General features: G+C 47.9%; 1 protein-coding gene across 2 annotated transcripts in view; it reads left to right on the forward strand.

Moving 5' to 3' along the window:
- The window catches only part of CAMK1D (calcium/calmodulin dependent protein kinase ID), a 393,621-nt gene that overhangs the window by 356,522 nt on the left and 13,672 nt on the right, over positions 1 to 23,427 (forward strand). For both annotated transcript variants that reach the window (XM_018057012.1, XM_018057013.1), the window contains exons 6-8: positions 17 to 92; positions 20,227 to 20,339; positions 22,000 to 22,078. In XM_018057012.1, coding sequence (XP_017912501.1) covers positions 17 to 92; positions 20,227 to 20,339; positions 22,000 to 22,078 — 268 coding nt within the window. The remainder of the gene's footprint in view (positions 1 to 16; positions 93 to 20,226; positions 20,340 to 21,999; positions 22,079 to 23,427) is intronic.

Below are 23,427 nucleotides of genomic sequence, written 5' to 3' on the forward strand. Positions count from 1 at the left end.
CTTTGTTGTCTCGCAGCTCCTGAAGTCCTCGCCCAGAAGCCCTACAGCAAAGCCGTCGACTGCTGGTCCATCGGGGTGATCGCCTACATCTTGTAAGTATGACTTGCCATCTTGGCTTCTTTTTTTTTCTTTTTAAAAGGAATTGTAACAAAATATACATTCTATTTTGAACACAAAATTTACCATTTTAACCATTTCTAAGTGTGAGAGTTGGACTGTAAAGAAAGCTGAGTACTGAAGAATTGATGCTTTTGAACTGTGGTGGTGGAGAAGACTCTTGAGAGTCCCTTGGACTGAAAGGATATCCAACCAGTCCATTCTAAAGGAGATCAGTCCCGGGTGTTCACTGGAAGGACTGATGTTGAAGCTGAAACTCCAATAATTTGGCCACCGGATGTGAAGAGCTGACTCATTGGAAAAGACCCTGATGCTGGGAAAGAGTGAAGGCAGGAGAAGGGGACGACAGAGGATGAGATGGTTGGATGGCATCACCGACTCAATGGACATGAGTTTGGGTAAACTCTGGGATTGGTGATGGACAGGGAGACCTGGCGTGCTGCAGTCCATGGGGTCACAAGGAGTCGGACACGACTGAGCGACTGAACTGAACTGAAGAGTACAATTCAGTGGCATCAAGTACATTCCCAGTATGGCACCACCATCACCACTATCCGTCTCCAGAACTTTTTCATCTTCCCAAACAGAAACCCACTAAATATCAACTCCCGTTCATTTCCCCCTGCCCCTGGCAACACCGCTCTGCTTTCTCCTTCTATGAATGTGGCTTCTCTAGGTATCTCATGGAAGGGGGATCATAAAATGTTTGTCCTTTTTTGTCTTTTTTTTTTTTTTTTTTACTTAGCATAATGTCCTCAGGGTTTATCCATGTTGTAGTGTGTGTCAGAACTTCATTCTCTTTTGAGGCTGACTTATATTCCATTGTGTGTATACACTACATTTTTGTTTATCCATTCATCCATCGATGGACACTTGGGTTGTTTCCACTTTTTGGCTATTGTAAGTAATGCTGTTATGAATGCGGGTGTACTAATACCTCGATGCTTTTGAGTGTATCCTCAGATTGCTGAGTCACGTGGTAATTCTGTGTTTAACTACTGGAGGAGTTGTCATACTGTTTTCTAAAGCAACACTAACATTTTACATTCCCAGCAGGGATGCACAAGTGTCCCATTTCTCTACATCCTTGCAGTCAATTTTTTTCCATTGTTTGACAATAGCCTTCCTACTAGGTGGAAAGATGAAGTCGCATCTCGTTGTGGGCTTGATTATCTTTCCCTTACAGCTAGTGACGTTGACCATCTTTTCATGTACCACCTTGGCTTGAGGATACAAACCAATATGAAAATATTAGGGCAAATCCAGCAGAAATCACAGGAAGAGGGACTTCCCTGGTGGTCCAGTGGTTAAGAATCTGCCCTGCAATGCAGGAGACCCAGGTTCAATCCCTGGTCATGGAACTGAGATCCCACGTGCCATGGAGCAACTGAGCCTGCAGCCAAAACTAGAGCGCATGTGTGCTGCAGCAAAGGGCCCAGGTGCTGCAACTAAGACCAAATATCATGTATTAGAGAGAGAAGTCGCAGTAAGAAAAATGCGGTGAAAACCAAAACTTAGCCTTGGAATGCCTCACTTCTTCTCAGGTGCTTTATCTCTGCGACCCAGGAAATGCCACGGTCATAGGCCTGTTGCACTTATTTTCAGTTCAGTTCAGTCATCAGTCGTGTCTTACTCTTTGCAACCCCATGAACTGCAGCACGCCAGGCCTCCCTGTCCATCACCAACTCCCAGAGTCCACCCAAACCCATGTCCATTGAGTTGGTGATGCCATCCAACCATCTCATCCTCTGTCATCCCCTTCTCCTCCTTTTTATAGTTATGTGTTGATTTGCTTAAGTTCACTATAAAGTTATTTTTAAGTTACAGTTTCTTTTTGTAGTGATATTTTCAAACACTTATTATGGAACATACTTTCAGGGTAGGTTTAGGTCAGTGAGTCCCTAACTGATAGCAGATGAATTTCTTCTCCTTAACATCCTCAAGGAAGGGAGTGTTCTCTCGCTGACAAAGCCCACCACACCCAAGAGGCTAGGAGAGACTGTGATGGGAGAAAGACTGGAAACACCCCCCTGTATTGGTTTTGTCTCATTATCTGGGAAGCAAATAGTCTTTCTACAGCATCCTTTCAACTGGCAACTTTTGCAATTTAATGAGGATTTAGCTGACCTCTCTTGTAGATTCTTATCACAGGAGAATTTTATCTGTTATGATGTACTTGGGTGTTGGGCTCCCACTTATGGAATTTAGGTAAAAGCCAGATTCATCTGAGCTATTATACAAAGCTAACACATTGCACCTAGAGAATGCTTTCAGTTCTGAGGCACTTTGGCCATCTTCTGCAGCAGTGTGATCCTTTTTATGCAGGGAGGCGGGTTCCAGACCCTTTTGGGAATCTAATGAAGCTGTGGATCCTCTTCCCTATAAACTCACACCCATACAGTTTTGCGTACTGTGTTGGAGGGTCCTGGGTGAGCAGACACTGGCCGTGGCCTTGTGTTATTTCCCTGGCTCCCTAAACCCTCAACTAAAGCTCTTATCCTTAACTAGCTTGACTGTGAAAGACTTAGAGAAATGAGTGATAAGCCAGTCCTCTTCCCGCAAAGCGCCAAAGCAGATGTCATCTAGAGAAATCTTCCATGGGTCTAGGTGAAAAACTGACCCTTTCCCTGGCCTTCTGCTTATTTGTTCCATTACATCTGTTCTGAATCTTGAGCCATTGCTCTGGTCTGCATTAGTGCCTATATGTAATTATTCCCCTGAAGTCTTGGCCCTGGGGCACCATATATCAGAATACTGAGAGGAGGTATGTACTGCATTGCTAGGATAAGCAGTTTAAAGCCAAGCAGTGGTGCCTTAGCGCATACTGCTTTACCAGAATGCCGCAGACTGAGTGACATAACCAGCTGACATTTATTTCTCACAGTTCTGGAGGCTGGAAGTCCAAGGCCAAGGTGCCAGCTGGTTTGGTTCTTGGTGAGAACCCTCTTCCTGGCTTGGTGTGCAGATGGCTACCTTCTTGCTGTGTCCTCCCACTCTTGCCGAGAGGGAGGGAAAGCTCTCTGGTATCTCTCCTTCTAAGGGCACTAATCCCATCAGGAGGGCCCCACCTTCATGACCTCATCTAAACATAATTATCTCTCAAAGGCACTATCTCCAAATACTATCACATTGAGGGGTAGGGTTTCAACATATGGCTTTGGGTTACACAATTTAGTCCACAGTAAACGGTTTGGTTGACCTCAGCTTAGTGAAAATATTAAAGCAGAGTCCCCTTGAAACATGGACATTTTAGGTCAGGCATGGCACACACTTTAGAATAACGATATCAAACCTTTGTATAACAGTGCAGTGTATCTTTGAGTGAAATCAGAGTTCTGCTAGTGAGGAAGAAGGCAAGAAATGGATTTGCTGTAGGTAATGCACTGTGTCTGCCATGGCACATAAGTAGGAAAATATCAGAAGGCCAACATGGTTAGAGAATCAAGACAGGATATAAGCAAGAGCCAGAGGAAGGGGAGACCTGAAAGAAAACTGACTTTTTTTTCTTTTTTTGGCCCCACTACATGGCTTAATTCCCCAACCAGGGGTCAAACTTGTGCCTTCTGCAGTGGAGGCACAGAGTTTTAACCACTGGGCCAGCAGGGAAGTCCCCAAAACTTAGATTTTAACCCAAGTTGTAGTGCGAAGTCAAAGAACAGTTGGCCAGAGGTGTGACCTGATCTGATTTTCACCCTGCACTTTATGTGAACCCAGCCAGATATTATATTGTGTACTACAATGATTCTCATTCGAATATTATTCTGGCTACTCTTCAAACAAGGGATTAGACAGGGCAGAAGTGGAGAGCAAAGATGGTTCAGAGGCTTAGGTTGGATGAATGGTGATGATTGCTTCTGCCATGGGGGCAGGGATGGAGGCGAAATGGTATATATACTGTGGATGTGAAGGATGAAGGGTAGAGATGCTTCAAGGATAAACCCAACTTAAGGACAGATGCTAGGAGAGTGATGCAGAAACAATTTAGGGAGTAGGCGAGATTAGGAATTTCATTTTGGTCATGTTGAACTTGAGTCACCTTTGAGACACCCGTTGACTACGGTAAGCACGTGTGGAGTTCAGAAATCTGGGATAGAGATACTGACAGGTTTATTGGGTATGAGCTGAGCAGTAGAATGAATACATCCCACTCCTTATCAGTGCAGTATACAATATAATATTTGGCTGGATTCCCATAGAGCATTAAGCAAAGAAATACTGTATTTCTTTGTTTTCATGTTAAGTATAAACTTGATAAGCTGAAACTTGGTGGTTGCCTGGTCATCACTAGCTTTGCTTCAAGGATTGATCTCAGGTTGATTTCATGATTGTGTCAGACTTAAAAGTGGCAGCCTGGGTTTTCATCTTCCTTGGTACCTTCCAGAGCTCAGAGAGTCTCAAGCAGAGAACAAATGGACTTTGGATATCTCACTTATACCTTCCACAGTGCCCAGATTATTATGAGTGAAAGGCCAAATCCTAGATATAAATTGCTACATAATAGGGCTCAAATTCATCATTATTGGTGTCAACAACTGGCATTTCTTGAGTACATTCTCTATTTCAGGCACTGTGTGTGGTGCTGAAAATAATCAAGATGACAAAGACAGGATGCCTCTCGTCAGAGTGCAGTGTATATGGTGGGACAAGCAGTTTCCTAAGTAGACTGAGAGACACTCAAGGCTGTCCAGCTCTCATAGTTCCTGGGATGAAACCACCATTGAGGAGGACAGGGTATTCAGGAAGGAGGGACCATCATCCCAAGGATATCCAGAAGTTTGGAAAAGACTAACGTAAGCAGAGAAGCCAGAGGACAGCACCCCAACCAGGGGAGGGATGCAGACACAGGAACTGGGCATGTTTGAGGACCGGAAAATACGCTCTGAAAGCCTCTGACTGGGTTGGTATTCTCGGTTAGAGGGTCGGCTCTGGGCTGAACTCGTGTCGGGAGTGAGAACTCGTGGACCTCACACTCTGGCTATTCTGCATGGGTCTGCCATGCCTGGTCTTCCTATCCCATCCTTGATCTGATGAGGAAGGCTGCTGAGCGGGTCGTGACTGATAGGCAGCACACAGAGGAGCCGGTGCTCCCCGGGGGAATCCGTGCCGAGCCTTTAATCGTCCGTGTCTCCTGGCATGGGAAAGAGGTCAGCCTCTGCCATTTTGGGGGTGCAGCAGCGTTATTGCCCCTTGATGAACATGTTGCCCTGAGATGTCAGCTTGTAGCAACAGTGGCTGTGCCAGACACCCCATTTTCTCCTCTCCACATGCCATTCAAACATTGTTCATTTTGTTGATGTAGATCCTTGATAAATCGGTTCTCGTTTGGATCTCCACAGTCATTTATGTTATCTATTATTTGGCAAGAGAAATATTTTTTTCCTAACAAGGAGACTCATTTTTAAAAAACCCTTTTGGTAGGTCCTTTCCCTGCCAGGAATCTTCCTTTTGGGATCAGGACTTGGAAAAAAAAAATCTTTGACTGAGTAGCCTAAGCTTCTGGGAAGGATTGAAGATGGAGTAGGCTGGACACCATAATGAATTTGTTGGTGTCCAGTCTGATGAGAAAAAGAGATGCAAGAAGGCAAAGTGGTTATCTGAGGAGCTTTACAAATAGCTGAGGAAAGAAGTGAAAGGCAAGGGAGAAAAGGAAAAATACCCAACTGAATGCAGATTCCAGAGTATAGCAAGGAGAGATAAGAAGGCCTTCTTAAATGAACAATACAAAGAAATAGAAGAAAACAATTGAATGGGAAAGAATGGAGATCTCTTCAAGAAAATTGGAGTTACCAAGGGAACATTTCATGTAAGGATGGGCACGATAAAGGACAGAAACAGTAAGGACCTAACAGAAGCAGCAGAGATTAAGAAGAGGTGGCAAGAATATACAGAAGAACTATTAAAAAAAAAAAAAAAAAAGGTCTTAATGACCCAGATAACCATGACAGTGTGGTCACTCATCTAGAGCTGGACATCCTGGAGTGTGAGGTCAAGTGGGCCTTAGGAAGGATTACTACTTAGGAAGCTAGTGGAGGTGATGGAATTCCAGCTGAGCTATTTCAGATCCTAAAAGATGATGCTGTTAAAGTGCTCTTCTCAGTGTGTCAGCAAATTTGGAAAACTCAGCAGTGGCCACAAGACTGGAAAAGGTCAGTTTTCATTCCAATCCCAAAGAAAGGCAATGCCAAAGAATGCTCAAACTACCATACAGTCGCGCTCATTTCACACGCTCAAAATCCTTCATGCTGGGCTTCAGCAGTATGTGAACTAAGAACTTCTAGATGTACATCTGGGTTTAGAAAAGGCAGAGAAACCACAGATAAATCGCCAACATCTATTGGATCATAGAGAATTCCAGAAAAACATCTACTTCATTGAGATGCTAAAGGCTTTGTGTGAATCACAACAAACCGGAAAATTCTTAGAGATAGGAATACCAGACTACCTTATCTGTCTCCTGATAAACCTGTATGCAGGTGAAAAAGCAACACTTAGAACCGGACATGGAACAATGGACTGGTTCCAAATTGGGAAAGGAGTATGTCAAGGCTATAGATTGTCACCCTGCTTGTTTAACTTATATGCAGAGTACATCATGAGAAATGCTGGGCTGGATGAATCACAAGCTGGAATCAAGATTGCTGGGAGAAATATCAACTACCTCAGACAGGCAGATGATACCATTCTAATGGCAGAAAGCATAAAGTAACTAAAGAGCTCTTGATGAGGGTGAAAGAGGAGAGTGAACAAGCTGGCCTGAAATTCAGAATTCAGAAAACTAAGATCATGGCACCCATCCCATCACTTTGTGACAAATAGAAGGGGGAAAAGTAGGAGTGACAGATTTTCTTTTCTTGGGCTCCAAAATCACTGAATACAGTGACTGTAGTCATGAAATTAAAAGACACTTACTCCTTGGAAGGAAAGCTATGACAAACCTAGACAGTGTATGAAAAAGCAGAGAAACCACGTTGCTGACAAAGGTCCATATACTCAAAGCTAGGATTTTTCCAGTAGTCATGTACAAGTGTGAGAGTTGAACCACAAAGAAGGTGGAGCACCAAAGAACTGGTGCTTTAAAAGTGTGGTGCTAGAGAAGACTCTTGAGAATCCCTTGGACAGCAAGGAGATCAAACCAGTCAATGCTAAAGGAAACCAGTCAATGCTAAAGGATGGTTAGGGATAGATTGACCAGATCTGCTGTGGGTGGTGAGGGCGCTTACCCATGCTGTGACCTCTGACATCTCTGCCTAGAGGAAATCCCAGGTGAATATTCATGCTCATACCCTTGCTTTTTGACTGGCTTCCTACATTGTTCAGTTTTTTAAACTAAGTCACAGAAATAAATTGACCAAGGTACACAGCAGAATTATCTTTGTAAGAATGGAACTAAGAATGCTTAACCTGGTGCACTAGGTCCATTTTTTGAGACAAAGGATGCTCCTTAGCAAGGAACTCATCATTCTTTCCACCACTGAGAGCTGCCCCTTTATGGGCCCGTGTGTCCCCTAGAGACAGCACAAGCCGACGCTTCCGCAGGAGAGAACACGATGTGATTATTGAGCCCCAGTGAAACATCCAAGCCTGGGGTATTATAATGGTTCCTATTCTCATTTAATCCTGATAGAAATAATGAACGGGCATTGTCAGCAGGCAGCAGTCATCATCTTTTCATAAACCCCGCAGACTGGGACATATTGCCACATCTAGGCCACCATGGGTATATGGTTTTAACCTTGGCTTTAGACATTTAGAAATGAAGTCAGATCTGTTGCTTCATCTTACAGATGATCCCAGGGAATTGATTCATACTAGCCAGACTCCAGAGAGTTTAAAACAAAGCAAACAAAAGAACACAACTGGAATGTCCATTTATTAAATCATAATGAGACGCATGCCCTGCAAAGTAATGAGATATGCATGTCATCAGACTGGCAAGTTCCAGGAGAAAGCAGACTCCAACAGGGAGTTTCCTTAGTGACCAGGGATCAGAGCTGAGGAGTTGGGTGGACTTGGATGGCCTTGGGTGGTTTCATAAAGCCCTTCATGGGCTTCCGGTCACCTCTGTCTCCCAAAAGTGATTTCTGGCAAGGGGGGGACCACTGTTGCCACATCTCTGGGCAGGGTGGCCGCGTGCAGACGGTTCTTACGCCTGCTGCCTCCCTCCACCTTAAAGACCAGCCACCACCCTGCACTCTTCTTTTGTTGTTCTAGCCTCACTGTTTTTATTTCAACAGGCATTGATGTTGGTTATAATTTCCAGGCTCACTGATTTTACTCCTGTATTTCAGTGTGGCTGCTTTTGGAGGAGTCTCAGAAAGATGCCCAATCCTCACCACCCCCCCTAGTCTATACTGAGTGGACCTTGTGGGTGCCTAAGTGCCATTTGTTTACAAGACCTGCTTGACCATATTTCAGCTTCATTCATGGGTTCATGACCCTCTCTCCGCTGCTTTGGGAGAAGGACTATTAGTGGTCTGTTGACAGTTGGTTCACCTCTGCTGCTGCTAAGTCACGTCAGTCGTGTCCGACTCTGTGCGACCCCATAGACGGCAGCCCACCAGGCTCCCCCGTCCCTGGGATTCTCCAGGCAAGAACACTGGAGTGGGTTGCCATTTCCTTCAGTGTATAAAAGTGAAAAGTGAAAGTGAAGTCGCTCAGTCGTGCTGACTCTTAGCGACCCCGTGGACTGCAGCCTACCAGGCTCCTCCGTCCATGAGACTTTCCAGGCAAGAGTACTGGAGTGGGGTGCCATTGCCTTCTCCGTGGTTCACCTCTAACCCTTAGGAAAGAACCAAGCATAAAATACTCTCTGGTTTCAAGAAGTGGGTGCAGGGATATGCACAGGGTGATGGAGGAAATTTACAAACAGTACCACTGAGGTCAAGAGAAGCTCCATTTTCCACAGTGGTGGGAGCAATTTCCTGCCAGTGACTTTGGGGAAGGTGAAGTTTGCCCCATCTGTGCCTTTGTCTCTGCAAAGGCCCAGGTAGAAGTGGGGGGGGGGGCGCTTCCCCATTGGCTCAGCAGTAAAGAATCTGCCTGCAACGCAGGAGATGCAGGTTCAATCCCTGGATCGGGAAGATCCCCTGGAGAAGGAAATGGCAGCCTACCCCAGTATCTTGCCTGGGAAATCCCATGGACAGAGGAGCCTGACAGGCTACAGTCTGTGGGGTCACAAAGAGTTGGACACAACTTAGTGACTAAACAACAACAAGGTAGAAAGGACGCCCAGCGGGAGAAGCAGGAAGGGAATGTCTCCTTTGCCACAGTGTGGCTTCAGGACAAATGGAAAAGCATTCCACTCCCTCTGCTCGCTAACTTCATGCAAGCGTCATCTCCTGGAGACTGTCGTTTAAGTAGCATCTAAATGCTTCAGGATATTTAGCCTGGAGGATGGAAGGCAGGGGACTGACATTTGCTCACTTAACTAACATTTATTGAAACTAATACTTGTTGGGCAATATGGCATGGCTGCTGAAATGGATTCATTACCGCCCTGGCCACACAGGCGCTTCCTGTCTGCCAGAGGCAACAGGCAGTCAACAGATGACTTACAATCTGGTCTTGCTGCCTGTCCCTAAGATGGGCGGCAGGAGCTGCTGGAAGAGATGTGGACCCTGCCCAAGCCTTGAGGAAGGCTCCCCGAGAGTGGCGTACAGTGATCTGGACTTGGAAGGATTGTCTTCAAGTATCCACCAGGTTGTCAGGCAGGGGAAATGGTTAATTATCTAAGACCCAATTATCTAAGGATATGATGTGCTTACTGTGTTGGATAAAAGATGTCTCATTCAATTTGAGACGTAATTTTTAAAATAAAACTTGGAAGAGTTGATCCAGCTTTGAAACTTATGTGTCACCAATACTTAGCGATGGGGAAAGTAAAATCTCTGAATATCAGGATGTTTCATTTGTCGAGCACCACACCGAGTGAACGAAAGAATCAAACTAGGCTTTTATTATGTTTTAAAAGGTTCACGCTCTGGAATGGAGCGTGCCAGCATGGAGGCTGGAGGCAGGTGGTACAGGTTTTCTTTTGGTTAGAGAACCAAAAGGCGCACAGAGAGGAAAGTGGCCAGCTCTCCAGGAGCCGTAATAATAGGAGTCGTGAGTTCAGACCTCTTAGTCGGAGCTGGGTTTCTGACCAGGAAGAGAAGAGATGGAGGTGGGAAGAGGAGAGGTACCAGTTCACACCAGCAAGTCTGCAAACGACCATGGAGGTGGTTCAGAGGAGGGACCAGGAGCCCGTGACTCAATGGCAGGTACAGCTGCGCCGGGGCTGCTCACAAGACCACACCGCAGCTTCCGATAGGCTTGCCGTGCTCTCACAGTGCACGTCTGAGGATGAGCCTCTGAGGGTGGAAGCAATTTCGAGTCATCCTCACAAGTGCCTTGTGGGAACTTCTCTGGAGGTTCAGGGGTTAAGACTCCACGCTTCCAGTTCAGAGGACATGGGTTCCATCCCTGGTCTGAGAACTGAGAGCCTGCATGCCACATGGCACAGCCAAAAAGTAAAAATTTTTTTGGAAGTGCCTTGTGAGAGAGCTGTTGGAGGCCAGGGACAAGCAAAAAGTGCAATCAAAAGCCAAGGCCAACAGGATGGACGTACAAGACATTTCCCAAGTGTGGCTGTTAGTCTGCACAGATTCGTAACTGCTTACCAAGCAGAACTTGAGAGAGAAGGAAGACGAGGGGATGGGAGGAGGGAGACAGGGCGCAAAAACCCCACAAGATGCACAGGTGGAGTTGGCAATCTGCCCAGGGTTCAGACTCATCAGTTAGCGCTCTTGTTAATCACCTCCAGCCTGGATGTCTGCACTAATTGGTGCAAATTCATCACTTGTGAGAACTAATTCTAGCTGCTGAAAGTTTCGCTGTGTTTCTTCTAACACAACTTTCCTGGCTGTTGGAAGCTCCCCTCACTTCTCCTCCTCTGACTGCCCCTTCCCCACCTCCAATCCACTGTCAGCAGAGGCTGAGTTGAAAGTGGGTTTGTCTGAACCTCCCTCAGATGTGTTTCCCCTGTGTGCTCACCGCCTAGACTTCCTGGGGATGCTGTCCTTTAGGCTGATGCAAGAATTGAAAAGTTACACATTTGGAAGTAGGTCCCTGGATCATAGCACAGCTTTGGACGATGTCTTGTCCAGCCCAACTCTTTACTGTGGACAAGTTTTATTATTATTATTATTATTATTATTATTGGTAACTATTTTACTCCAAATGGAGTATGCTGCCAATTTCTCATGCTTGGGGAAGAGCGTTTGTCCTTCTTCCCCTCCTGCCCAACTCCTGGGCTTCAGCTCTGATTATATATAAACTTTCTAAGGGATGTGTGTCCCATCTCCCCTCTATTGTTCCTTTTTTTCCCTCCTCTAGAGCTTTCCCGGATCGGCTTCCACCTTCTCAGCTTTCAAAGTATTAACCAAATCTCAGGGGTAACGGGACATTTGGCCATTGCATTTCACCAGCGGTGCCTTGCTGAAGTCAGCCTGCACATGGTTCTAATATGTGAACCTTCCCTTGTCCCTTTCAGGTTTGCGAGGAGGAAGCTCTGGCATGCACATAAGCAAATCTCTAGTTGCTGAAGTAATCGCAGTACATCTTTGTAAACATTCAGGTCTCACTGGTCATTCTGGTCTACAAATCCAAATAATGTGCTGAAATCTATTTTGCTAAATGAGCTTTGCAGCTAAGCAACAGAGATTTGACAGCTTAAAAAGCTTCACTTTTTTATTATTTTAAAAAATATGTCCTATTAACCAGAGTAAGAGGAACAGAACTCAGATTGCTCAGTATGTGTTCCAGACATTCAGCCAGTAAACACTTGTTGAGTCTCACAGACAGCCAAGACGAAGGGCCAACTGGTGGCTGCCCAGTGGTTGTCACACATCCCGCAGACTCTACTATCCCGAGGAGGAAAGCCCAGGTTTGATGGAGTTTTCAAGTGTTTTGCAGAGTCCCACTGGGCCTGGGTTGGCCCTACTCAGTTCCTCTGGTTTGTAATAGACATAGAAGTTTGTTGTTTCGCCCAGTTGCTCTGTTGTTGTTCAGTCGCTAAGTGATGTCAAACTCTTTGGGACCCCATGGACTGCAGCATGCCAGGCTTCCCTGTCCTTCACCGTCTGCTGGAATTTGCTCAACTCGTGTCCATTGAGTCAGTGATGCCATCCAAGCATCTTGTCTGTCGTTCCCTTCCCCTCCTGCCTTCAGTTTTTACCAGCATCAGGGTCTTTTCTAAAGAGTTGACTGTTCGAATCAGGTAGCCAAAGTATTGGAGCTTCGGCATCAGTCCTTCCAGTGAATATTCAAGATTGATTTTTTATAGGATTGACTGGTTTGATCTCCTTGCTCTCAGGAGCTCTCAAGAGTCTGCTCGAGCACCACAGTTTGAAAGCATCAATGCATAAAAATACTCTCTTCACTAATATGCCTTTGAGGAATTGTTCTCAGGGAAGCTTGAGCAATTTCCTAGAATTGAGGACTCCTTGGTAAAATGCTTGGAAATACCCATCCTCAAAGATCAAAGTTGAAAAGCAGGTCTCCAGAACATCCTGTCCGCGCATCCATCACATAACATCATGACTAGAGGTGGCTTCTCTCTCCTTCCCTTCCAGAGCAGTGTAGAAGCTAAGGTCAGGATGTACAGTCAGTCATGAATGATTCTGAGACTTGGTACAAAATTTTTAATTATGTTGCTCTGTTTCCACGTTTAGAGGGTAGGACACTGGACTGAGTCCCTTCGGACTCATCTGTTCCTCTCTCCCACACCCTTGGGTCTTCCTGGTGGTGAGCGGAGTCTCACTGCACAATGTTTCAGCAGAGGGAAGCTGAAAAGTTAGATGGAGCTGGTGGGATAGAAAAGAGACAAACAAGGGGAGAGAAGAGGGGGGAGCTGGCATTTAAAGATTGCGATGTGATGGGCACTCCTATGTTATATATTTTACCTGTATCCATCTGTTCATCTATCTGTGTTATATGTAATATAGATTATTATACAATGTATGTGATACATGTTATAATATCTCTTATAATGTGGGTCCTATTTTCATCATCTTACAAAAGAACTTAAGACTTAGAAACAATACATAATTTCCCCGAAGTCACTCCACCAGGCCTTGTTGGAGCCAGAATTCGAATCTGTGTCTTTTATCTCTCTGAATCCCAGGCTGAGGAAGCCGCACCACGAAATGCCTCTGAAAGCAAAGTCAGCCCTCAGGGGACAGGACTTGCAAAGTCACCCACCTCTTCATCTTCACGCTCTTCCTCCAGATAGACTAAAGGGCACGTTCCGGGTTGCTGTTTCCAGATGATGACTCAGTTGTCAGTGTGGACTGCTGCACTCAGAGGCTTTTTATGTAGAATATTTGCAGTATGTTTGGGCACTTGTGCTGTGTGTGTGTTAGTCGCTCAGTCATGTCCGACTCTGCAACCCCATGGCCTGTAGCCCGCCAGGCTCCTCTGTCCATGGAGATTCTCCAGGCAAGAATACCGGAGTGGGTTGCCATGCCCTCCTCCAGGGGATCTTCCAACCCAGGGATCGACCCAGGTCTCCCTCATTGCAGGTGGATTCTTTACCAGCTGAGCCACCAGGGAAGCTCAGGAGGCACATTCCAGGTGCTCAGATTTGCTTGTATGTGTTACTTGCTTTCCCAGCTACACTGGGTAAGAGAGCCAGGCTGGAACTTCTGCCCAGCCCTGAGCTCCAGGGTCTGGACAGCAGCTTTGCTATCCTCTGTACCCGCTACAGCAGTGCAAGGGAGCCAAGCGCTGAACCAGGGCTACCGGATGTGACCTTATTGGGGTTTGTTTGATTCCGCAAAGACTCGAGTTCACTTTTCTTCATCCCTCTCTCCCACTGATGGGCCTGTCTTTCTAGAAGGCAGGCTGGGGTAGGACATTAGGTGTTGATCTCCTAACTGTAAGAACACAGCTGTCCAGAGCTGCTTCCCCGAGGAGGGCTGTGTCTATTGAACAGAGAGGTTGGACTTGCCAGATGCTGTGGTGACACGTTGGGGCTGTCGCTGGTCCCTTCTCCTCTGTTCTCCACCGTGGTTGACGCAGCCCCCGTGGTCCACACTGGAGACCAGGGAGGCATCCTGGCCTTCCCTTTCTCCATAGCTAATCACCTCATCTTCCTGTTTTCCCCTCCGGACTCCTTTTGGAATCCATTCCCCCACTGCTACCACCGTCTGTGCCTCCGGTCCTTCCCTTGTCTGCTCACAGCGGCTGACTTACCTTCCTGCCTCGCACCCATCCTCCGCACAGCTACAAAGCCAGTTGCTCACATGCTCCCCTGCTCTCTGTGCTAAGTCACCAAGTCCTGTCTGATTCTTTTTCGACCTCATGAACTGTAGCCTGTCAGGCTCCTCTGTCCTTGGAATTTTCCAGGCAAGAGTATTGGAGTGGGTTGCCATTTCCTTCTCCAGGGGATCTTCCTGACCCAGGGATCAAATCCATGTCCCCCACTTGGCAGGTGGATTCTTTACCACTGAGCCACCTGTATCCATTTATCCATCAGTGGACACAGATTGTTTTCACATCTTGGCTACAGTGAACACAGGAGCCCATATAACTCCTCATGGCACTGATGTCATCTCCTTTGGGAATATATCCAGAAGAAGGATTCCTGGATCACATGGTGGTTCCACTTTTAATATTTGGAAAACATCCATATTATTTTCCATAGTGGCTGCACCATTTTGCATTCTCACCAACAGTGCGCAAGGGTTCCATTTTCTCCACATCCTAACACTAGTTAACTTTTATTATTTTTTTTGTTGATAATAACCATCCTAACAGGTATAAATGTAATAACTCGTTGCCTGTCACTACTTCTGATACCAGCTCCTTCCTGTCTTCTCTGTGTCTGTCTCTCAAACCAAAAGTCAATAAGGAAAAGCAGAACCTTAAATCAGGTCTAAGAAATATGCAAGAAGTTAGAAGGCTGCAGTGAATCATGACAGTAAAGTTACATAAAAGGGGAAAGAGGTAACAACTGATTGTTATCTGGAAGTCTTTTCAGCAGGCATCCATTTTTGTAGGGACACTGATATTGTCCAAGGGCAAAGGAGGAGGTGGAACATCCCTTAATGTAGCACAATTATTGCAGTCAAGTCTCGGGGCCACTCAGTGGAAGCTCTAACACTATCACACCATTTCATTTTCCAAGAATAACGGTGCCTTGCTGGACCAGCCATGGTTGGCCGTGGGTAATTTCACTTTCATTCATGTTAACAGCCGTCTTCATGGAAAACTTCCTCCATGAGACTTGTCCACAAAACGGTAGTGGCATTTTAGGTAACCCAATGCATTCTCTCTACAGACAGAGGCCAGGTTGCTCCCAGCACCTGGCCTTGCTCACTGGGTTCTTCTGGAACGTTCGTCAGTGGCACTGAGCTTTGCTGTTTTCCCACCTTCCGGGAGGGTGGTGTGCAGGAGGGAGGAGTCGGGGTGAGTGAGGACCCCAACGGTGCCCTGGGCTGTGCTCCAGTGGGTGCTCCTGCGTGCTTCCTTCATCCTTGTCTCTCTTTCAGAGCCCAGCCAGAGGGCTCAGCAGCCAGCGGTGAAACCCCCTCTTCAAGAGCATGTTTGTTCCTCCAAGCATTGACCCAGGAACTGCCACAGGTAGACCCTGAGCTGGGCACTGGAAGTCCAAGAAGAAAGCAAAATATGAGACGTGGTCCTGCTTTGAGGGGGGTGTGGAGGTCAGGGCAGTGTGCCGTATAGGAAGGGTCACGACAGAGCTCTGTGCGCTGCCACGGGACACAGAGCAGGGCACCCACACTGCCCGGCAGCAGAGGACGGGGTCTTCCTAGTAACACCCTAGCTGGGATGTGCCAGTTGAAACGGGCCAGGGGAAGGCAGCCCAGCTAGAGTGCAGACCTTCACTTTGGCCCAGAAATAAAAAGTGCTTGGTGGACTGCAAACCAACCCTGCTAAGCATCTTAGCAGCTACACCCAGTGTCTGGGAAATGGGGAAGTCAGGTCCAGTGGCCGGGCTCTATTTGCAGTTGAAGGGGCCAGTGGACAAAGGAAAGGGCCTGCAGAGAGAATTCAAAGTCAAGACTGAAACCTAAGGTTCAGTTCTCAAGCCTCCTTCCCTTTAGTGAACAAGCAAGACAGTTAAGAACACAAACCCGGAATCAGACAGACAGGGCTCATGTCCCGACTTCGCTGCAATTTAGCTTCTCTGCCTTTAACATGAGAATTATACAAGGGACTGTATACAGGGTTCTGGTGTGAAGGGACCACAAGGAATAGCACCGTGACCTTGAGACTGATGGCAGCTGAGCCGTAATTGCCCCCAGACCCTCAGTGATCAGGGAGGGAGGAAGCAGTTAGCCCGCCCAAGGGAGAGCCTGGTAGAGCCCCCTCCCTGGGAGCAGCACGGCCCTTGGCTCAGTGCTGTAACCAGCCTGAGTCTCAGGTGGAAGGGGCCAGGGCATTGCCCTGCCCTGCCCTCCTCCCTCCCCCCCATCTCCCCTGGGGTCCCTGCTGGCTGACCCCCCAGCAGATGTCAGAGAATTCAGCCCTCAGCAACCCTCCATACAGGCCAGCCTCCCGGGGACGGAGCGGAGTGGAGGGTGGCTCTGCAGGTCCAGGCAGGCTGTCAGAGATGCACCCCTCCTGGGGGAGTGAGGTTTAAGTGAGAGAATAGAGCAAAGCGCGTGGTAGGACTTTTGACCCCGAATAAGTGTTCGGCTGAAGCCATACTAGAACCCAGCGTATGGCTGTGTACGTGTGCCAGAGGAGATGAGACGACAGACGGAGCAGCAGAGGGCAGGCGGGAGGGGTAAGCATGCTCCCTGAATGGCCCTCCGAGGCTGGAATGGACACGAGTGGGGAGCTGGTGGAGCCGGGTTGCTGGCACTGGGGGGACCATCTGTCGTGGGCAAGTTCAGATGTTATTCTGAACCACGGGCTTCTTGGCCGAGAACAATTGGGAATGGCTTTGTTGTCTTTGAGAACCTATCAATTTGTAGACTATTTAGCTGGTTTGATATGTAAAATGTGAACACAGAGATGAAAACAAAACCTGCGAATGGGCAGGCCAGGACTGTGGAAGTCAGCGTCCTGCATATGGGGATAGAAACATCTCAGAGTTGTCATTTCTGCCAACTGAACCTGCCACACAAACCACTCATGAAATAGCCTTGCCTGGGAGCCCTGTGACATTTCTAGGTCTAAGGAAGATTTTACAACCTCTCCTTGCCCTTCCGTTCTGTTTCAATCCCTGTTTTAAAACCTTCTTTCCTAATGTTAACTTAGTCCTCAAGCTCCATCCGTTTCCTTTCTTTCCATTCTCAGTGAAAGTGAAAGTCACTCAGTTGTGTCCGACTCTTTGCGACCCCATGGACTATTTTATTTTAGTCCGTGGAATTCTCTAGGCCAGAATACTGGAGTGGGTAACCTTTCCCTTCTCCAGGGGATCTTGCCAACCCAGGAATTGAACCCAGGTCTCCTACATTGCAGGTGGATTCTTTACCAGCTGAGCCACCAGAAAAGCCCAAGAATACTGGAGTAGGTGGCCTATCCCTTCTGCATGGGATCTTCCTGACCCAGGAATCGAACTGGGGTCTCCTGCATTTCAGGCGGATTCTTTACCAACTGAGCTATCAGAGAAGCCCTCCATCCTCAGTACCGAAACGCAAACAGTATTTTGTGTTTCCCCTCCCCAAAAGAGCTAAAACCAGAAGAAATCAGATTACTTTAAGAAGATTGCCACATGAAGAATAAATCTTTCTTGAAATTTTCTTAGAGATTTTTTTTTCCCTTGAAAGCCAAACTGTAAAATAAAACACACTCTGTTGTTAACAAACAGAAACCTCACGTATCTACAAGTTCGCTGTTTTCCAGGATGAACTAACATTTCGCTCTGTCTGCTTTTCCTAATATGCACATTTCGTTTACCCTAAATCCTCGTTATGGGAAGCATTTCTGCGTCTGTCTCTCAGCCCAGGCTTTCCTGGGAAGTGAAATATGGGCTTCATGGTTTCAGAAGCACTGGCTCTCACTCATTTCGCCAAAAGCAGCAAATCTTTAAAAATGAAATTTTCCAGGCTCCTAGCCCCTAAACCAACCCTGTAGGGAGAGATGGTTTTGAATCTTATCGGCCCACAGAATGTCTCACAGCATTTAAAAGTGTCGTCAGCCCTTCCCCTATACAGCAGAGGCAGCGAGGCTGTGCAGAGTGCAGGAGCGGCTGAAAAAATGTCCTGAAAGTTGTGTTTTGGACCTTTCTTAAATTTCTTACGTGCCGACAGCCTCAGTCCCTCAAAGGCCTGGAGCCTGTTGATGCCTGTTCCCTTGTTCTCATTAAACTGGTCTCTCGGCTGTAGCTGTGCTTTGAACAACACTGGGCTGCGTGGGAAGATTCCGGGCTCGTCTGGGGGCAGGACTCTCTCACGGTGGCTGCTGCCACCCTGGGGGTTGTCTCAGGTCCAGAACCAAGTTCTGTGCCATCCAGCTCTTTGCCTGGCCTTCTGGAATCCAGCCTTGCCCTCTGCTCTGTCCATCACAGTCACAGCCTAAATCTCACCCCTTTCCGATGTCCAGTCCCAACCAGGGCCTGTCTGCCCCATCCCTCCCTCCCACCCCCAGGTCTCAAGCATGGACCAGATCTTTCCCTTGGTCTCCCAGCCAGTCAAGGGCTTCACAGGTAGCTCTGGCAGTAAAGAACCCACCTGCCAATGCAGGAGATGCCGGAGACAAGGGTTCAATCCCTGGGTCAGGAAGATCTCCTGGAGGAGGCCAATGGCAACCGACTCCAGTATTATTGCCTGGAGAATCCCATGGACAGGGGAGCCTGGCGGGCTATATTCCATGGGGTTGCAAAGAGTCTAATGTGACCGCAAAGAGTCTAACATGACTGAAGCAACTTAGAATGCACGCAAGCACAGCCAGCCAAACAAATTGGGGGAAAGCAGCACAGAGCCACAGCATCGTAAAGCCAACAAGAATGTTAGGAATTTTCCAGTCCGGCCTCTTTGTGTTTAGATGAGGACATCTTGGTCCAGAAAAATGTATCACTGGCCTATTAGTGGTGAAGGTCACGTCAGAGCTGGTAGCAGACCTGGGTGGGAGAACCCACAGTTTCATGGCACAAGTTGCGTTAGGGGTATTTAATAAAAATTCCCTATTGTGACTGTCAGTACCTCCAGAACTTGAAGTTTTCTCTACCAACATCCTAAATAATTTTTTTTTTTTTGACTGCCTGCCCCTCACAACTTGTGTGATCTCAGTTCCCCGATCAGGAATGGAACCCAGGCCTGCTGTAGTGAAAGCTCCAAGTCTTAACCACTGGACCTAGATTATCTTTGAAAATTCAATTTTAAGGGTTCATTGAGGAAAAGGTCATGGTATTATAACTTACATCAGCTTCTGCTTATTACATGTTAATGGGAGAAACTGTAACCTTTCAGATACCCAGGTTGGATGTGGTAGGGTGAAACTGTGCATTTAGGGGCCACTTATGGCAACTTGGTTACTCAGGTTTGTAAAATTTCCCTATTTTGCTGTGATTAAATAAAGTGAACCTGGAAGGGTTCTAAAATGTACTTGTTGTCATTTTAGTCCCTAAGTCACGTCTGGCTCTTTTGCAGTCCTATGGACCGTAGCCCGCCAGGCTCTTCTGTCCCTGAGATTTCCAGGCAAGAATACTGGAGTGGGTTGGCATACCCTCCTCTAAGGGACGTTTCCAACCCAGGAATCGAACCTGCATCTCCTTCATTGAAGGCAGATTCTTTACTGCTGAGTCGCCAGGGAAGCTCTCTATAGAGTACACCGAACATACCTTCGGTTTGCTTCCTTAACCTGTCTTCTACTGGGGATGATATCACGGGGAGTAAGATCAGAAACGTTTAAGGTGACCTCAGTGTACATGTGCTCCCTCTGTCACCACCTGGGTTAACCCTTTTTGCTGCCTGAGAAATCAGTTTTGCTTCTGTGCCACGTGAACCCACAGAAGGTTTGGATTCTTGGCTGAGATTGTGTCTGCAGCACACGCAGTGCAAGTTTCTGCACTCGAGCGAAGACAGCTCTTCCTCCAGGCTGGACGTCGAGCCACCACGTGGAGCTTGCCGGTTCAGATCCTCACGCCTTCTTGTCTTCCAGGCTCTGCGGCTACCCTCCTTTCTACGACGAAAATGACTCCAAGCTCTTTGAGCAGATCCTCAAGGCGGAATATGAGTTCGACTCCCCCTACTGGGATGACATCTCCGACTCCGGTAGGTCTCATGGCTCGCAGACCCCTACACCCAGACCGCCTGCATCTCCAACAGGCCCTGACGGCTCAGAATGGTGCTGAGCTAACACTTTGAATTGACTTGTGAGCAGGGAGAGGCTTGGGCCATGTGCCCCAGCCGGGCTGGGGCGGGGACTCACTCCTGCCCTGCTCAGCCATACGCTGCTCTGGGTGCTCTGCAGTGAGACGGTGTTTGCTGTTGTTTATTTGCTCAGTCATGTCCGACTCTTTGCGACCCCATGGACCGCAGCATGCCCGGCTTCCCTGTCCTTCACCACCTTCCGGAGTTTACTCAAACTCCTTAACTCCAGGAGACAATGTTAGCTCATGTTTATTGAGCGTTTACTGTGTGCAAAGAACCATAAGCTCCAGATGTGTGCTAGCTCACCCAGTCCTCAGGACAGGACAACCTGTCAGGTAGGGAGTCCTGTTAGCCCCATTTGACAGGTAAGGAAACTGAGACCCCAGAAGGTGAAATAACCTGACTGAAGCCACACAGGTAGTAAGTGACAGAGCTGGGGCTTGAACCCATGCCTTCAAGCCAGAGCCTGCATCTCAGCTACTGTGCCACAGGAAACATTCCCAGGGAAGTTCACCATTTCCCGCTCAGGGAGAAAGATCAAACCCAAGGCCCACAAGAGCAGATCAAATGTCTCTAACTTCACCTTCCTTCCTAACAGATGAGGATGGTGACACTACGCCCCCCACTCTGGCAGGTGGTATAAGGATCAAATGAAACAACGAACCACCTATCCAAATATCACACTGTATTACTTGCATTGTTTCCTCCTAACTGGAAATGCCCTGCTTTCTTCCTCAGTCTTCTAAAACCTGGGATGCGGCTGTGGTTCTTCAGGAAAGAGCCGCATGGGGACCAGTTTACTTCTGAGCTGGGAAGGGCACAGCTGTCCCCCAGAAGTCCAGTCCTGCGGGCAGTGAGCTGCTGGGCCCGCGAGGTGACAGATTTCCCCCCGGCACGTGTCATCCCCCAGTTCTGGGACCCAGCCCCTCCCCCACCCCCGTGCGCTCAGCGTCCTGCCCTGGTCACACCCACTCCTGGGCCTCCAAGCAGTTCCTCCTCGCCACCAGGGCACACCTCCTCCTCATGATTTCCTGCTGGCTGTTTGTCATCATCCATGGGGGCTGCAGGGGGCGCTTCTGGCGGGCTGTGTGTCCGCAGCCCCAGGGCTGGCCCAAGCCCTGGGGAGCCTAGTGGGTGCTTGGGCGATTTTGTTGAATCAGTGATGTCTTAACATGGAGAAGGCGTCAACAAAACAGCTCCCTGAGGCAGCGGTGAGCTGAGTGAGAGGCGCGTGGTGACAGGGATTGTTCATCTCTTCCCTGGGCCACGGGTGCCACTAGCTGCCTGCCAACAGGAAGGGACCCAGAGCCAGGAAGGCAGGTCCCAGGCCAGGCTCAGCGCCTCCTCGTTCACTGCCTCACCACTCAGAACCTCAGATCTCAGCTTCTCTTTTGCCCAAACATGGGTACCGCCTGCCTTTTGTCCCAGGTCCCTAGTGGCTGTGGACGGCTGGTCTCCTATTTGTCATGGTGCCCTGGATACTCCCAAAGACCCAGTGGCATCTTACTGTCGCATCTCAGGCACACACTGATTCTTCTCCTTGCGCCTTCTCTTCGAACAGCAAAAGACTTCATTCGGAACCTGATGGAGAAAGATCCGAATAAAAGATACACCTGCGAGCAGGCAGCTCGGCACCCATGGTAAGAACAACACCCACTCGAGGGGCCAGTCGGCTGGGTCTCCACTGTGAAAACCATGGGTGAGGCTTGGCATCCTGTTGGGCCAGCCGCGTTCTTCCTTTCCCCACCCAGCCTTGGAGGACACGGTCTCTGAAGGCACTGATGACAGATGCACAAGAAATAGCTGTAGCTTTTTCACCTTATGTGAGATATTTTAGGCTCGTTTTTATTGAAGGTAATCCCCCAAGGAGGCTTTAAGAGCGGAGTTTTATTCCTTGAGCTTATTACTCAGCCAGTAAGTGGATTGAGGTTATATGTTCTTTTTCTTTTAAGATGCTTTTCAAGTTAGTGTTTCGTTGCCTCCAGTGGGATGAATTGATAGTTTATGACATCCTGGACTACATTTCCTGTGGTTCCCTGAAAGTGAAGTTGCTCAGTCATGCCGACTGTCTGCGACCCCGTGGACTGTAGCCTACCAGGCTTCTCCGTCCATGGGATTCTCCAGGCAAGAGTACTGGAGTGGTTTACCATTTCCTTCTCCAGGGGATCTTCCTAACCCAGGGATCGAACCCGGGTCTCCCACATTGGAGGCAGACGCTTTAACCTCTGAGCCACCAGGGAAGCCTGAAGCCAGCTTGTTTCTGTGCCACTTACTAGGGTTGAACCTGGTGACTTTGGGTTTATACTTCTCTGAGCCTTAATTTTCTCATCTTTCAAGTGAGGATGATGGTACCTAGTTTTGGGGGTCAGTGTAAGCAGTGTCTGAGATCACGTGCACACACAAAGGGTTTAGCACATCTGGCACATAGCAAATGCATCATTAAGCTCTTCTTATTAAAGCATCATGAGCCTTCTTCTTTAGACAAACACCAGGAATAGTAAAGCAGCCAGTACAATATGCAGACTGTTGATGTTGGCAGAGGGGCAAGGCAGGGCTGAGAACCAAGCAGGACTTCACAGAGATGCCCGCTTTGTGCTATGAAAGGGCTGTCATCAGGCCACCTAGGGTGGGGCAGGGATTCCAGGCTGCATGAGCCTCCTGGGCTGGGCCTGGGGGCTTACACTGTATACCCATCCGTGAAGCTGCAGCATTTAGTGAGAGTGGACGGGGAGAACTGAGAGACGAGCCTGGAAAGGAGAGACCCAGCAGGTTCTGGGGTGAGCTCCAGCTGGGCCCAGTGGACCCCAGTCCTGGACTTGGGCTGTGCTATGTGAGCCAGCTCTTTAACCTTTGGACCTCACCTGTGGCTCTGAGATGGGAAATAACAGTGGAATGTATCCTAGAGGGATTTTTAAGGGAGAAAATGAGATAATCCATGTGAAGAAGAGTACCTAATAATCTCCAATCTATTGGAATTCTTTTGCTTTGG

Source organism: Capra hircus, chromosome 13 (genome assembly GCF_001704415.2).
Source record: "Capra hircus breed San Clemente chromosome 13, ASM170441v1, whole genome shotgun sequence".
In the NCBI taxonomy this organism is placed as follows: domain Eukaryota; kingdom Metazoa; phylum Chordata; class Mammalia; order Artiodactyla; family Bovidae; genus Capra; species Capra hircus.